This window comes from Acanthochromis polyacanthus, chromosome 4 (genome assembly GCF_021347895.1).
Source record: "Acanthochromis polyacanthus isolate Apoly-LR-REF ecotype Palm Island chromosome 4, KAUST_Apoly_ChrSc, whole genome shotgun sequence".
NCBI lineage: Eukaryota > Metazoa > Chordata > Actinopteri > Pomacentridae > Acanthochromis > Acanthochromis polyacanthus.
The window spans coordinates 36,183,014-36,201,036 of record NC_067116.1 but is presented as its reverse complement, the minus strand read 5'-3'; the positions used below and the strand labels follow the sequence as shown (position 1 = coordinate 36,201,036).

Genomic DNA, 18,023 nt, shown 5'->3' with positions numbered 1-18,023 from the left:
TCACTCACGCAGAAACATGTTCCTGTTGTGCATTTGTGCATTTATTTTGTGAATCCATTTAGTTCTAAAAGCCACAGTTTCTCCGCACATACATAGTTCACACTCCAGTTCATACAGTGTCATGGACAGATAATCATGATCTTAAGTGTTCAAGTGCAAATTTTAAAAAAACAAACAAACAAACAAAAGATTTATATAAGAAGAGTTTGAACCCTAAATGGGCTAAATGAATAATTAGAAACATTTTTGTGGTTTCATGTGAAACAAAGGTAACAAACTATTTTTTCCAACAGTGACTTCCATCTCACACTGTGACAATCTACCTAATGTGTCTCTGAGATGCGTCTCCTACATCGATCATATACAGTGGTATGCAAAAGTGGGGGCACCCCTGATAATTTTCAAGATTTTCCTTTATAAATCACTGGTTGTTCGGATCAGCAATTTCACTTAAATATAGCAGACAAACACTGATATATGAGAAGTGAAATGAAGTTTATCGGATTTACAGAAAGTGTGCAATAATTATTTAAACAAAAGTAGGCAGGTGCAAAAATTTGGGCACCCTTGTTGTTTTTTTGATTTGAATACCTTTAGCACTAAATATTGGAACACAAAATTTGTTTGGTAAGCTCATTGACCCTTGACCTACATACACAGGTGGAGCCAATCATGAGAAAGGGTATTTAAGGTGGCCAATTGCAAGTTGTTCTCCTCTTTGCATCTTCTCTGAAGAGTGGCAACATGGGAGCCTCAAAACAACTGTCAAATGACCTGAAAGCAAAGACTTTTCAACATCATGGTTTAGGGGAAGGATCCAAAAAGCTAGCTCAGAGATTTCAGCTGTCAGTTTTCACTGTGAGGAACATAGAGAGGAAATGGAAGACCACAGGCACAGTTCTCGTTAAGGCCCGGAGTGGCAGGTCAAGAAAAATCTCAGATAAGCAGAGGTGAAGGATGGTGAGAACAGTCAAACTCAACCCACAGACCAGCTCCAAAGACCTACAACATGATCTTGCTGCAGATAGTGTCACAGACCTGGTGGAAGCTTGCTGTGTATCTTTATCTTTTTTCCATGGTCATCAAAATAATTCCTTTCTTAGGTTTTCTGTTCTCTGAAGGCAATATAACTCAGCTAGTTTTACGCTGTCACACCTCATAACTTTGAACTAGACATTAGTTCAACTTTGCCCTAATAAAGTAACGTTGTAGTGGAACCTGGTTATCATAAGGGCTTCTTGACAAGTGTAGTCAGGCCTCTGACTTTGGTTTGTGGAAGATCCTTCATGAAGCGTCATTGCTCTTTGTGATTGCACAACAGTTTACATGTTTACATGTGAGTGAGTGATTTCCTACATCAATCATCTGCACAACTGGACAAGTTTGAAGAGCACGTCTCTCCATAATTCAGGACTAATTAATTTAATTTGTAACTCTTAACATTTGCTTAGCTTTGTTTTCACTAAACTACATAAACTTCTTGACAGGATTCTGCACAATTTTGATTTTTGAGTCACAACATGCATGAGGACATCAAGTATATTTTAGTCCTTCGAGTGAAAAATATAATAATCATAATAATTATTATTATTATAAAACTTCATACAATGACAGAACATTCATAGGTAACTGATCGAGTTAATCTGTGATAACTCAACAGCTCTTGTTTGGCTTCTGTTTTCACTAAACTCCACCAACTCCTTGAAAGAATTACCTTGATGTTTTTGTGTTCTTAACATGAATGTGCATTTCAGTTCTTGTAATGGAGACTGTTAAGTCTAAAACTTCATAAGAAATGCAAACAGGACTGTCTGACACTGATCAATAGAAAATCTTCATAAAACTCTCTTGCTCCTTGTAATTGTCAGAGGGTGCACAATTAAATCAAACGTCAGCAGAGAAGAAGATTTGTTTCTTTTATCTTTTTTCACCACTCTTTCTGTGATGTTCTGTCAGTGTGAAAAAGGCGTGGGAGAAATAATGGACACATGTGGAACTCACATCGATATGTTGTTTCCTCCTCCATTTTGACGTTGCACTTCCTGAAAAAGTTGTCCAGAGTGAGCATCGATGCAGACTCGCTATTTAAGGGCTGAACAGTCCCTCCGCACTACGCGGTTTGGGACGGCCCTTAATATGGAGGACCCTCCACGGGAACGCGCAAACGGAGGGGTAGTGTGTCGGGGGCGGTTTGGGATTCAGCCATTGATGTGAGTTCCACATGTGTCCTTTATTTCTCCCACGCCTTTTTCACACTAACAGAGCATCACAAAAAGAGTGGTGTATAAAGATAAATCAAAAGAAACAAATCTTCTTCTCTGCTGACGTTTGATTTAATTGTGCACCCTCTGACACCTTAAAATTTGAACACAACTGACAGAATTCATTTATTCATTTATTCATTTGTTGGATTTGAAATGCCAGATAATAGGATTGGAAAACATGTGAGTGAAAAAAAAGTGGGATGCTTTCGTCTTCTGGAAGCTGCAGCGATCCTTGTTAGTTGCAACCTGTGCCACAGCGCTACAGCCATGACAGTAGGCGTCTTTGTGTTACCATGGCGATGACGTCTTCCGTTTTCCGGTGAGGCGACAGGGCGTCCCATTCCTGACGATCGTATTTATACCCTCCCCCTTCAATAATAGGTGCCCTCCACAGCTGCGAGTGTGACTTCTTTTGGAGTGACACTCGGTAGTGGAGGGGAGTGTGCAGGGGGCGGTTTGGGATTCAGCCAAAGTCTCCGCTCTGTTTTTGGACATAATATCATCATTTCGACGATCGACACGTCTGGGCTTTTTATCTCGCCCGGACGCGCGCTCAGCCTGGCTTGGATCAGCCTGGCTTGGATCAGCCTGGCTTGGATCAGCCTGGCTTGGATCAGCCTGGCTTGAATAAGCGTCTCTGAAAAACAGCTGAGCCTCGTTTGTGGAACTACTTGCAGCTGAGATTAAAGTTGCCGCTTGTTCAAGCCACGCTTACCGGCGTAAGCCCAGCCTGTTTTAGCCTTGCCTGGGGACCAGACAGCCTTTATATTGTGTATTACAAATACACATAAAGTCAGTCTGGAACTGCTCCATTGAACCAAATCTAGCCCAGAGGCGGGACTACCGATCACAGCTTGAATTGGAGAGAGCCAATCAGCGTAACACATGTGTGACGCAATCACTAAGCGACCTAACAACTGCCTTTCCGCCATGATATTTTGTAGTTTTAACAGCTTCCTTCGCCATACAGGGGTCCTGAGGAAAATTTAAGCTCTCCCTTTCAACAGTGGAGGGCAGCATTACGCATTCTATCGTACAGCCTGCCGGAATTAAAAGAAGAAGAAGAAGAAGTAGTCCTAACAGTTATGGCGACCAGTTTTAAGGACAAATTCAGCCCGTGCAAAACAGAGGAAAGCGCACGAGAGAAACCTCGCTCTGTTGCGGTTGCCATTTCGTTTGTATGCGGGAGGTGCACAGGTGTTAGATGGGTAATCTCGGCCCTGAAGATGACGCATCGTTAACTCCCGCCTCTGGTGCTCTGATTGGTTCGGTCTGATCTGCTCGGAGCTTGACAACCTGTCAAAATGTGTCAATGGAGGAGGGCTAGACCGTATTCCCGTATATCCCTTATGGGAGACGCCAATGTTTACAAACAGTGACGTCACGAAGTCACGTGATTACCGCGCTGGTTGGCAAAAGGAACCAGAGGAACAATGGCTGATGCGAACTATCCTTCCGTGAAATTGTCCGATTATGCTCAATCCTTATCACCTGAGGCCCGACAAATATACGTGAGTAACCTGAGATATCAGAGAAACAGTAAAACCTTGCCAGATCCCTACAATTTGAAGACTGTGTGGGTTGACGATCCTTCATTGTGGCCGGACATTTCCTTCACCGACATTTATTTTTACTTGATTGACACCGCTGGGCAGTTCGCCCACCCAAAAATATATAATTATGAATTAAAAATAATATATCTTCTGTTAATCTTCAACAAGATGTCAAAGAAAAGTCAATACGTTGCTGTATTTTTTTGTCTGCAGTATGGCTTCTATGTAACAGTAACAGACCCACAGCATTTTTTAATTCTAAAAAAACGATCGCTAGACGCATACAGAAACAAATGTGGTTACAAATAGGAGGCTGCTGGCTTAAGGAGATGTTATTGAATATACTTCAATCGACTTTAGTATACTTTCATCGCCTAAAACCGATCGGTAACACATGACAACACTGAACCAAACCGAAAGTGTAGAGATCGCTTCACGCGAAGGATGCGACACTAAATCAATATCTTTTGGTAAATAAGCTCAAAGTTGGACATACTAAACATGCTAAACTGTTGAATAGTTTACCTGAAGAAAAGTGGGAGCCACAAACACGATCTCTGCTGCTTACTGGGGTACAATTTTTCCTGTAGATGGCTGAAGCCACCGCCATCTTCTCTCTCCTGACATCGGTATTCGGTGAAATTCCAAGCCCGATCCCTTCTCAAAACGCTTCGTACAACCAACAACTACACACGATATTACCATTGTGGTAAATACATGTGCAATTTCATTCATGAAAAGCGATAACTTTACGTATTTGTTTCAAACCCGATACTGTTCTCGTAGCAAGCCGTTATGTTACTGCCAGTTCTTGCCAACCAGTAGCAGTCTTGTACCACGTGACCATAGCAAATGACGACACGCTGGCGTCTCCCATAATGGGAATACAAAGTCTAGCTAAGCTAAGCTAGTTTTAGCCAGCTTCGTGGAATACCCCCCAGGAAAGGGCGTCAGTTTGTTTTTAAAAGTGGGTGGGACGGAGACCGCAGCACTGTCGAAGAACGGCGGCAAAATGCCACAAGCTGGGCTCGAACTCACAACCATCACACCAAAGGCGAAGGCGCAACCTGCTGCGCTATCGGTGCATGTAGGTGATAGGGTCTGTGGGCCGCTATAGAACTAATTCTCCCTGGCCGAAATTTTGCCCCTGCACGCCTCTGGTCGGAGCTTCCACTTGGCACGGGCGCAAATTTAGCATCTGCGCGGTTTTTTTGACCTCACGAAGGTGTGCTGCATGTCTGTGCAACTCTCGGCGTGCGGAGTGCGAGTGCGGATGGTGCGTTCAGGAGCGTCAGAATTTTCTATACTACTGAAAATAACTGGGTTTACAACGGCTTACATGTGAAGAATTTGAATGTGTTGGAGACAAAATGACCCCTGACAAAAAGTGTGGGGGGGACACGTCCCCACCGTCCCCCCCTAAACTGACGCCTATGCCCCCAGGTGTGCCAGGCAGCAGGGCACACACAGAGATAAGGGTGAAAAAGAACAATAACAATAAAACACTTGCAGACGAGCAGAAAGCTTGAACCGACAGACAGAACAGCAGTAGCGCGGCCATATACACATAGACATGCACTGTATGTATATGTCTATGAGTGCAGCGGCAGAGGTGGAGACCCGGGAATGACAACGCAGCTTCCCAGGCATTTGGTCTTTATACTTAAGTACCAGAAATATTTTGGTACTACGTTTTGCATTCTTAGGGGAGTCCGATTTTAAATAGGGAGACAGAACGTTTTCTCAGTTAACAATTATTTTATTGGCACGTGCATAACACTGATAGAATATGAACAACACTTGGCGATTACACCTTGTCCTGACGTCCTCGTATGAATGAAGCATCAGCATAGGATCTCCCCCGATGCCATTTAGGGTGCGGACATACTGATGAGAAGAGGAGGAGAAATATGTCACCTTATTATATTTAACAGGAAAACATGTCCACAGTTCGGTACTTAATTTTTTTCGGTACTTAATTTATTTCGCCATTTAACCCGAAAACCAGAGGAAAACAACAACAAAAATCAGTAAAGGTACAACAGAAAATCCGTCAAGTGGCGTTCACGCGAAGGGGGAGTCATATTTTTCCGGGGAGTGGGAGAATTCTGCCACACCTGTCGGATGCATGTGCGAGATGCGCCGCCCTCTCCCAGATGCAGCTCTGCGTGGCTCCGCCCAGTAATCAAGGGGCAACAAGAAAATTGCTTCCAGCTGAGCGGCATTCAATGAGCGGTGAGCAGCTGAGAGAGCTACACCACAATTCACCTTATCCAATACGCACAAACAGCATAAGTGGAGAACGACTGGGCCGTCCTATCACGTATGTGTAAGATAAAAATGGATTTTGTGAAAAGAAGTTTTGAAAATCTCATCATAACTCATAATTTTAAATGTAATGGAATCTATGAATTATAAAAGTTTATAACAGCATTAAAAACCTTCAAGGAACATCTTTGCGCCTTGGAATTGCACTAAAGTTCACATGAGGTTCAGTAATTATGACTGGAGAGTGAAAATACACAAATAGATCTTGAAATGACTCATTTGATTGTGAAATTCTTTACATGATGACAAGAATGAAGTATGCATCATTGTGCGTGGATGTACTTTAGTTTTGCAGTAGTGGGGCTTGCTTTGTCCTGATAAGGTCTTCAGAAAACTTGCAACAAACTGTTACCATTCTGTTGCATTACTCCAAATAATAATAAAAAATGCTAAAATACATCTTCAAACCATCATTTCTCATCAACACGCATGTAAGGCATTGGCTTATCTTGCTTCTTTTAACTTGTAAAGATAGAAACCCTCTCGGGTTCATGACATTGACTATAAAATGGAGCATGTATGGAATGTTTTGGTATAGAGTAGTGTTTGTCTGTTTGCTTTCCCTCCTGTTAAATAACTGTGACGCCACAGGTTCAGTTTAGGATAAATAGAAGAAGCTTCACTCCGCCCACCGTCCAGCTCCATGCAACCTCAGACTGTGTGCATACAACACGAAGAAGCTGTTTCCTGACTCGAGCTGCAGAAAGGTAAGACATCTGGATAATAGGTTGCAACTTTGGGTACATCTGTGCAACATTTTTAAATATGACGGCTGGAAAACCAAGTTTGGCAAACATGACAGCTTGGATCGCTGCAGCGGCTGTAAACTCGCTGACTAAGAACAGAAGCCACATATTAAGTACTGGTGAACTTTATGCCAGTAAATCTCGACACAAATCAGCAGAGTAAATGAAGCTAGATTGATTAGACTGAATAGGGGAAAGCCTGATTTAATCAACGCGTAAAAGTTAGAAAAACCATACTTGTTTCATGCTTCCTGCATGGATACATCCTCTTGTTTGAAAGAAAAAACATGTCAAGCGTTGTTAGGATCTGAAATAAAACACTGGAAGCTCAGCCCAGCCCACACATCTTCAAATTGTAACCTTTTAATGGCATGTTTAAGGTATTTTAGAACAAACATGAATCTGAATGTGTGACATTGTGCTCTAAGCAAGGTAAAATCATCCTAATTTCTTTCTAAAGTCAGTCCATGCTCCATATTTATCCATCAGGGAGTTCAGAAAAGCAAGAGCCACAGTTCTGAAACTGTGTTCCTTGTAATTGGTCCTATTTATTTGATTTATACAAAGAAAAATCACATATGAAGGTGTCTTGCATAGAAAGATTTCGAAATCCACTTGGTTACACCAGAGTTGCCCGTTTTTAGCTGCCAGCTGGACTGAAACTGATTTATTTTATAGGTTATTGATGAGAAAGGTCACCCTTATCACAAAAACGCAAATACGCAACAATCTGACCAAAGTCTTTCACCCTGAGGTCACAGACTAATCTTGCTGTTAATAAATACATCCTTTTTACAGTCATAGATTTTATTTGTGTTTATGTCAGATGATAGCTTTATAAAAAATTTCTTTTCTGCCATTAGAATTTCTGTGCTGAGATGTGATGACATTAAACTATTTGTTGAATGCAAATTTGAAAAAACATCGAAAGTGATTAGATTTATTTTCATAGATTTGAAGTATGACTCGTCGCGTGGCAGTGATTGGAGCAGGCAGCTCAGGTCTGGCCTGCATCAAGTGCTGCCTGGATGAAGGGCTGGAGCCTGTTTGCTTTGAAAGCAGCAATGACATCGGAGGCCTGTGGAGGTTTAAGGTTTGTGACGCTGTGTACAGGTTGGACTTTTCTCTAGATTTGATAAGAATTATGGTGTTTTTTTTTCCCCCCTCATCTTGGCTGTTACTGCAGGAGAATCCAGAGTCAGACAGAGCCAGCATCTACCACTCTGTCATCATCAACACCTCCAAGGAGATGATGTGCTACAGCGACTTCCCCATCCCCGCACATTTCCCAAACTTCATGCACAACACCCTCATCATGGACTATTATCGGATGTACGCCGACAACTTCAAGCTCATCAAGCACATCCGCTTCAATGTGAGGACGCTTTGCTCACTTCCTACATTTACTTCTCTTATCACCTTCATTTTCATGTATATGACAAGAAATGATGAATTGTGATGATTAAATGAGTCTGCAAACTCTCTTCTGTCTTCTTGTTGTCCAGACCAAAGTCCTGCAGGTGAAGCAGAGATCAGACTTTTCCCGTTCAGGCCAGTGGGATGTTGAAACGGAGAACAGTGAAGGCAAAAAGGAGAAACACATTTTTGATGCTGTGATGATCTGTGTTGGACATCACTGCCACCCCAACCTGCCTCTCCATGACTTCCCAGGTAATGCCCCACATGTGTATCCCTCTATCTGTAGCCCACAGCACATCTGATTGGTTACATATGCAGAGTAGTAGCCCATCAACAGTGAAGGAAAACTTTTAAAAGTTGTCCAAAATTTAAAAATATGGAAAACCTAAGGATTTGAAGTTTGACCACAGATGCAAATCAGTTTCCTTGGTTAGTAATTAATCTGCCTTGAAAAACAGCACATAACTCAACTCATCAAGTTCACTCAGTAGCAGATAGCCATGAGACTCTTGAACTCAAATAATCCTTCTGTGCAGGTCCACCTGTTGTCACTGAATATATAACTGCTGCTACTTTTTTCAGTGTTACATGCAATACTGCTGCTCTATCTTTTCTGTAGAGTGTGTGCGTGCACACGTATATATGTATGTGTATGTGTATATATATATATATATATATATGTATGTATGTATGGGTTTTTTTTACGTGTATATATTGGAATGTTTTTGTATTTAGAATCCTTTTTTGTTGTGTGTATGTTCTGGTTGACAAAGTGTCTGTTCTGTTCCTGATTTTGCTGCAACACCGTAAGAAAATTCTGTTGCTTATCAACCGACTCTTTGCGCAGTTTTAGCGGTTTTAGCAACCAACAAAGTGGTTTTATAGCACTATTTAGTGCCATGATCCACAGTGATAAGAGTTGTCCGCATCATGTCCTGAACTGTGGGTCCAGCTGTGCTTTGATTGCAAAGCTTCAATATCTACTTATGTACAGCTCTCACAAATCTGTCTTATTTTCTTCAGGCATCGACACTTTTACGGGAAAATATTTCCACAGCAGAGACTACAAGACTCCTGAAGAGTGGAGGAATAAAAAGGTTGTGGTGATTGGAATCGGAAACTCTGGAGGTGACATAGCGGTGGAGCTGAGCAGAGTCACCAAGCAGGTTGGCCTGAGATAGTTACGTACCTATACGGAAAGATAAGATTTTATTTATCCCACAGTGTTGCAGCAGCAAAGAGGATAGTGCAAACATGCACGAAACATCAGTAGAAATTAGAAATAAACAAGAAATATCCCTGAATACCTTTGATAATGTACAGATTGTTCCATATGTAGAAATTCAGATATTGCACAGAATCCACTGGATATGGAAAATTGCCATATTGTACATATCTATATGAAAAAACAATGCTATGGAAGAGATGTGAGATTTTTGCCTGATATTGATTCAAGTTTTTAAATGTGCAAAATATTCAAAATGCACAGGTTTGAATGTGTAAATGTTGCATAAGAGTGAAATACTTGAGTTTCTCCATGTGTGCTTACTAGAAAAAAAAAACATAATCTTTACCATCAGGGTGCAGTCCAAAAGTCCTAAAAAACAAGTTCTAATTAATGAATGTGCCGAGCTTGTAATATGAATTAAAGGTGAATACGAGCACATACCACATGGACGCAAATACCCTCGAGCAGTGAGCCCCCAGTTAGATTCTCAACCAGCCCAGACCTGTACTGCATACAATTCCCCATTAATTTCCTCAATTTCCTGTCTCCTTTTCCGCTGTAACTCACTAATAACGGTGAAAGTGCCAAATAATTGTAATAAAAAAAAAAGAAAGGAGTTTGAGTCAGTATGTTCAATTTATTGTGTGCACAACTGCACATACAATTGAAATAAATGTAATAAAGTAGAATTCTACCCAAACAAAGCGCTACACTGGAAAGGGTGGGTGATTTTGCACTGTTTTAACTTGCAGATAACACTATATTTTGAACACACTTCACAAATCCTTTCTTCAAGTGTTAACGTTTCAGACACAAAGCATCCTTGCAAAGCATTTTTTTTTCAAAACTACCTGGACAGCGACGAACTACCATTTCTTTTCTGTTTTAGCTTTACCTGAGCACTCGTAGGGGAGCCTGGATTCTGAACCGAGTTGGGGACAACGGGGTTCCTATTGATCTGACTTTCAACAGGTTCAGAGGTTTTCTACGGAGAAACTTACCATTTGGTGTTTTCTGTTCTCTGGGAGAGAAGAGACTCGACTTCAGATTTGATCACGCTCTGTACAATCTGAAGCCAAAGCACAGGTTCAGTATTTATACAACTATGTCTATATCTGCATGTTGTGTTGTAATATAGTAAAACATTTAAATTTTAAAGTTCACTGCAGTTTTTCCAAGTATAATGTTATTTTTTTCAAGCTTTTGGCCTCACTATTTGCGTGGCTTTATAGCAAAATGATAGGAATATTTATTCTGTGTAACTAAATGATGCTACTGGTGGAGCTTTACACTACTAGCCTTGTTTATATGAATCTATCTGCAGTATTTAATAAATTGCAGTCATATACCTAGCCAGAGTGGACATAAATTTCAGGTTGTTCAGCCAACATCCCACAGTGAACGATGAGCTTCCCAACCGCATCCTGTCTGGAACAATTCAGGTGAAACCCAACATCCGCAGATTTCAAGGTTCCAGTGTGGAGTTTGATGATGGAAGTGTAGTGGAAGATGTTGACCTGGTGGTAAGTTTATGTGAAAACAACACTCACCCACTTGTACAGCTTTTCTGTCCTCCCAACACTTTATTAATAAAAAAAATACAACTGTCAAGCAGTTTTACAATGCCTGTACAAAGTATGAAGCCCACTTTTGTTGATTTTCAACATTAAATTACAGCCATTTTCATTTGTCTGTTTGGACCAGAATGTCTAAAAAGACTCTTTCATGTCCAAGTGAAAACCCTCTTCCCCAAAGTAATGTCAATTAATTAAAAATAAAAGAGGAAAAAAATAATTGATTGCATAAATATTCTCCCCATTTAAAGTGACTCACCCAGTGCAGCACAGGTGCAACCAGTTGATGCTAGAAGTCACCGTTAGTGAAATAGAGATCATCTGAGTGCAGTGAATTTGCCGAAAATGATTGTAATATAAAGACACCTGTATCTGGAAGGTCCAGTCACTTTTAAATTATTACACTTGGCTTTAACTACTCCATTAAGACAAAAGAACACTCTAAGCAAAAAAATAAGTAAATAAATAAAGAAGAAGAACCTAAGTCAGAGGAGGGATATAAATAACAAGACGATGCGTAGCATCACACGGCATGGTGGTGGCAGCATTATATTTTTTATAGGCGCTGTGTGACTGACACAAGCCTCTTTCTTGCAGGTTTTTGCCACAGGTTACCGGTTTTCCTTTCCATTTCTGGCTTCACAAGTGGTCTCAGTGTCTGAGAACAAAGCATCTCTGTACAAGTATGTGTTTCCTCCTGAGCTGGATCGGCCCACGCTGTGTATCATTGGTTTAGTGCAACCACTGGGAGCCATTATGCCCATCTCTGAGATGCAGGCCAGATGGGCCACACGTGTCTTTAAAGGTAAAAGAGATTGCTTAGGAAATGCACCCTAATCTCATCACTTAGGCTTTTACAGAATTATTTTGTTCATAAAATTAAACAACTACACACGTGGACAAAATTGTTGGTACCCCTCAGTTAAAGAAGGAAAAACCCACAATTCTCACTGAAATCACTTGAAACTCACAAAAGTAACAATAAAAAAAAATTTATTGAAAATTAAATAATCAAAATCAGCCATCACTTTTGAATTGTTGATTAACATAATTATTTAAAAAAACAAACTAATGAAATAGGGCTGGACAAAAATGATGGTACCCATAACTTAATATTTTGTTGCACAACCTTTTGAGGCAATCACTGCAATTAAACGATTTCTGTATTTGTCAATGAGCGTTCTGCAGCTGTCAACAGGTATTTTGGCCCACTCCTCATGAGCAAACAGCTCCAGTTGTCTCAGGTTTGATGGGTGTCTTCTCCAAATGGCATGTTTCAGCTCCTTCCACATATGTTCAATGGGATTCAGATCTGGGCTCACAGAAGGCCACTTTAGAATAGTCCAACGCTTTTCTCTCAGCCATTCTTGGGTGTTTTTGGCTGTGTGTTTTGGATCGTTGTCCTGTTGGAAGACCCATGACCTGCGACTGAGACCAAGCTTTCTGACACTAGGCAGCACATTTCTCTCCAGAATGCCTTGATAGTCTTCAGATTTCATCGTACCTTGCACACTTTCAAGACACCCTGTGCCAGATGCAGCAAAGCAGCCCCAAAACATTACTGAGCCTCCTCCATGTTTCACCGTAGGGACAGTGTTCTTTTCTTCGTATGCTTGGTTTTTGAGTCTATGAACATAGAGTTGATGTGCCTTACCAAAAAGCTCCAGTTTGGTCTCATCTGTCCAAAGGACATTCTCCCAGAAGCTTTGTGGCTTGTCAACATGCATTTTTGCAAATTCCAGTCTGGCTTTTTTATGAGTTTTTTTCAGCAGTGGTGTCCTCCTTGGTCGTCTCCCATGAAGTCCACTTTGGCTCAAACAACGACGAATGGTGCGATCTGACACTGATGTACCTTGGCCTTGGAGTTCACCTTTAATTTCTTTGGAGGTTGCTCTGGGCTCTTTGGATACAATTCCAACGATCCGTCTCTTCAATTTGTCATCAATTTTCCTCTTGCGGCCACGTCCAGGGAGGTTGGCTACTGTCCCGTGGGTCTTGAACTTCTGAATAATATGAGCCACTGTTGTCACAGGAACTTCAAGCTGTTTAGAGATGGTCTTATAGCCTTTACCTTTAAGATGTTTGTCTGTAATTTTTTTTCGGATGTCCTGGGACAATTCTCTCCTTGGCTTTCTGTTGTCCATGTTCAGTGTGGTACACACCTTTTCACCAAACAGCAGGGTGACTACTTGTCTCCCTTTAAATAGGCAGACTGACTGATTATGAGTTTGGAAACACCTGTGATGTCAATTAAATGACACACCTGAGTTAATCATGTCACTCTGGTCAAATAGTTTTCAATCTTTTATAGAGGTACCATCATTTTTGTCCAGGCCTGTTTCATTAGTTTGTTTTTTTTAAATAATTATGTTAATCAACAATTCAAAAGTAATGGCTGTTTTTGATTATTTAATTTTCAATAAATTTTTTTTATTGTTACTTTTGTGAGTTTCAAGTGATTTCAGTGAGAATTGTGGGTTTTTCCTTCTTTAACTGAGGGGTACCAACAATTTTGTCCACGTGTGTATGTCCCCTTTCAAACAGACTGCATAAAGCTTCCTTCAGTGGCTGCTATGCTAAAAGATATCCAGTATAAGAAAGAGACCATGGCTAAAAGGTACTGAAGTGAAATCAGTCAACTTTGTGATTACTTACATATTTCAGATCTGTAGAGATCCAGATTTTTCTGCACATGTTCAACTGGAGTCTCATTTTCAGGTATGTCACCAGTCAGAGACACACCATCCAGGTGGACTATGTTGACTACATGGATGAGATAGCCGAGATGGTGGGGGTTCGACCCAACATCCTCAAGCTGCTGCTGACTGATCCCAGAATTGGACTGAGCATGGTGTTTGGTCCTGTCACACCCTACCAGTATCGTCTCGGAGGGCCAGGAAAGTGGGCCGGAGCCCGGCAGGCCATCCTCACCCAGTGGGAGAGAATGGCTCGACCCATGCAGACCAGACCCTGTGAGGTCGAAGCCAAGAGTTCCGTCATGTGGCCTCTGGTTCTGTCAACTGCTGCTGTGAGCTTGGCTGCCTACGTGAACAGGAACAACCTTCCAGCCATCCTACAGGATCCATCTGCATTGCTGGACAGGATTAGAGAGCACCTGCCTGCAATGCTGCAACATTCTTAACCAGTCAGCTTCATCTGTGATCCCTCTTTGAATGTTTGCTCAGCAAATGTCTGCACTAAACTACAACAATGTCTGAAATTGACAATTTACTGATATGTTAGTCAATGATGTAATTGTATGATAACTTTGAAGGTCAGCTCGACTGAAACTAAAAGATTTATTCAGCAGATTCTTTTATTAATTAATGTCCAATTCACAAATATGTTTTGCTTCTGTTTTTTACTGAATAGTTTAAGAAGTATTTGACTTGAAGACTCTTTATCTAATTAGCTCATTTGTTTTGCTTGACAGAGTGTATCATAACTACATACATTGCATTTCTTTTGCTTTGTGTTGTCCATTTCTGAGGGAATGTATTTTCATAAATCATTTTTGCTTGTAATATCTTCTGTATAATGGCTTTTTTCAAAATCTTACTATGTTATGTATGTGTGCAAAGAAATAAATGATAGATTTGGATTTTCAGTGTTTAAAATGACGGATTCCACGATTTATGGCGAAGTTCAATATGCATCAATATGAACTTCACATCAATTGCAATTTGAACTAAACTTTTTAAAGAAAATGTTTTAAATAAGCTTTTAAAATGTTATGTTTTGTTTTTTGCAATACCGGAATGTGATGATGAAGAAGGCTGAGAAGAAACAGTGTAATGTAAAGCTGCATTCACATGATTTTTGTCTTGTTCTTTCTTTATAGTCATAGAATTGTTCAGGTTTACTCACATTAAATAATGCAGAACTGGTTGCATCCAAATGCTTTTTACAATGCCAAAGGAGAAAAAATCAATTACCCAAAACATTTTGATGTCATATTTTGAAAAAGTTCCCGAAACTAGTCTGGTTAAAATGTTTTATTGTATTCTTAACAAGAGATTGACCTATCAAAAATGTGGTGTAACTGTATAAATAAACCTGGGTCCAACACTAGAAATTGCAGAGCTTGAACTTTTTATCACTCCCAAATCAGTCATCAGGTCTTCAGTTATATAAGCTTAGAAAACAGTTAAATCTTTATTTGCTGCAGCTGTTAAAACTTGTTTTTAGTGTTGTTTGTAAAAGCAAATGTTTTCTGTTGCGGTCAAAAACTTCTTTCATTTTATCTCCAAACTCTAGCATCCTAATAGGTTTTCTTTTAACTTGAGAAACCTAAGAATAATACTGAGGTTTTCTTTTCTACATCAGGTATAGCAGCAGTTACGCTGACATGCAGTGTGTGATAAATCAATACAGTCACATAAATGTTCACTCATCATTCTGCCAACTGAATTGCCAGATTATGCAGAGCTTTTGGCAATGGAACAATTCAGTGTGGGTCACTAGTCAGAGGTGCTTTTAATCAATATAAACAGTACTTTTTTAAGCGTCTAGCTCTTTCATTAACACCAAGACTCAACTTTATAGAATATCATGCAGTTACCCTCAGATGCACCAAAAAAGTAAGTAAAAAAAGTTTCAAAAGCCTCAATATTTACCTGAGGATTGAACCTCTGGGTGTGTGCAGTAAGTTATTGATGCATACTGTGCTAAAGGTCAGATAACTGCTGTGTTTACACAGTCCCATGACTGCTAGTTTAAAATGTGCACTTTTAGTGGAACTAATGTTTGCATGATAACATGGAAAAACTTGGATTATTTGATTTTCAAATGCTACAAACCTTTGCAGTCTCTCATTATTGTTTCTTTTTTTTTTTTTTTATAAAACTTGCTCCAACTGCTTCAGCCATCTTTACAATACTGTCTGACCTCAATCACTGCTCACTGTTCTGATATTATGTCAGAGGGTTAAAGTGCGCTCCTCATTCATAAAGATAGTGAAAAAATATGGTTAATATTGTTTTTCTAAACCATTTTAATTGTAATTTTGTGGAACAATTCAGTGCTATTTTACAGATGTTCTCTGTCTGTTAAAAAAACAAATATTAACTCGTAAAATCTCAGAAATAAAGGTATTAAATGATATGTAAACTGCTGAAAAAACAGACCAAAATGATGTCCACATGAAAAATCTGTTTTTGACTGTAAAATTACACTTATTTTTCTGTATCTAAATCAACAACAAGTATCTGCTACTATTCTTTTAATTAAATAAGGTTTTTTAAAAAATACTAAATACATTTTAAAATGTTATTTCACAGCAGCTCATTCTTTAGTTAAAGTCTAGCAATATCTAATATCTAGTAGAATCTCTGAAAAAAGGATTGATTTACATGCTGAATGAAAAAAAGGTCAAACCAATATAAAATGTTCTCATCAAAAAACAGTATTTCTACAAAGAGTAATTTGTTCTTTTAAAATGCATGGCAGCACGATTACATAATTTTACTTCATTTTTACCTCAGGAACAATATTATTACTTAACAGACATTTTCTGTTCTTTTAGCAATGTTTACAGCTTCTGAATGTTACAGCACTCCATGATTTTTAATGCTTGTTTTCTGGCACCATCAACTGCCAGATTTTTACAGTTGTTTCCACAGCTGTTTTTTGTTGTTGTTGTTGTTGTTATTGTTGTTTTTAAAAATGCTTTAGTGTAGATTGCACAGTGTATATCGGTGGTTAGCACAGTCGCCTTGCAGCTAGAAGATCCCTGGTTTGTGTCCTGACCTAGGCCTGGGATCATTCTGCATGGAGTTTGCATGTTCTCCATGTGCATGTGTGGGTTTTCTCCCACAGTCCAAAAACATGGGGAGGTTAATTAATGATTCTAAATTGTATGTATGTGTGAATGTGAGTGTGATTGTTTGTCTCTGTGTGTAACTCTGTGACAGACTAGCGACTTGTCCAGGGTATCTCTTGCCTTCCCCAAGTCAGCTGGGATAGACTCCAGTGCCCCCACGACTAAGGATTTATGGTATATATAATGGATGGATGGATGGATGGATGGATGGATGGATGGACGGATGGATGGCTGTGTGATGTGTACAAACCCAGGAGATCTTTTAGGTAGCCTCTGGTTCTGTTGAAAGGAACAATCTTCCGGCTCTCCTGTGATGTGTTACTTCATGTCTGATGTGATTATGACTTTGTAATATATGGCTGACTTGCAGGTATTTGTTAATTATAATACCCGATATTGTGATGACAGATGATGCACAAGCTGCAAAACAATATTCAGATCATTTACTAACCTATGAAACAAAATAGATAAAAATGTCAAAAGTAGACAAACACAGCTCAATAAATATCTGTAATAAGGTCATGCATAAGCAAGCATATTTAATTATTTTCTACATGTTGATACATCAGATTTCGTGTATCTTCCTCATCTTGGTGTAACCACAAAAAAAGCTGACAAACTCAGGTAACCCTGCCATGAGTTCTTGTCAAGGCTGGACTGTGAACTGAAATAATGTACACTGGTCTTTAATGCCATCTAATGGTGACTTCAGAAGTTGCCTCAAGTTTTGTTTCAAAAAGCCTCATGTATTGTACAAACCTTTGTGCCTGGCTGCATCATACTGAGAGCATGTGATGAAGAAATCCCCTCCTGTGTCTCATGTAGTCCACATCAGCAGTTAAGGCAGCTTTTTACATTTGTATTGATTTCAGTTTAGCTACAATGAGACTGTGTCAAGTGACTGTGTAAAAATATGAATAATCAAGACTAAATCAAAACTAAAAAAAATACTTGTAGAAGGAAATAAAAGTCTATTGTTTATGTATTTTGTCATTTTTATGTAGCTTACTGACACATTGAAGGTAAGCTGAGACTTTGATACAAGATTCCCTTTATGAAGGATTTTCATCCCATTATGGATATGATTTAA

General features: G+C 39.7%; 1 protein-coding gene across 11 annotated transcripts in view; it reads left to right on the top strand.

Moving 5' to 3' along the window:
• LOC110950205 (flavin containing dimethylaniline monoxygenase 4) overlaps positions 1-15,187 on the top strand; it is a 47,083-nt gene extending 31,896 nt beyond the window's left edge. For 3 of the 11 annotated variants that reach the window (XM_051946628.1, XM_051946626.1, XM_051946615.1), the window contains exon 10: positions 13,831-15,187. In XM_051946628.1, coding sequence (XP_051802588.1) covers positions 13,831-14,254 — 424 coding nt within the window. In that variant the 3' untranslated portion in view covers positions 14,255-15,187. Of the gene's footprint in view, positions 1-6,767; positions 6,853-7,843; positions 7,985-8,077; positions 8,267-8,396; positions 8,563-9,333; positions 9,477-10,427; positions 10,625-10,913; positions 11,062-11,709; positions 11,918-13,656; positions 13,730-13,830 lie in introns of those variants that run through there. The other 8 variants (XM_051946627.1, XM_051946612.1, XM_051946625.1 and 5 more) reach the window with 7 other exon arrangements.
• Positions 15,188-18,023: the final 2,836 nt, after the last annotated feature.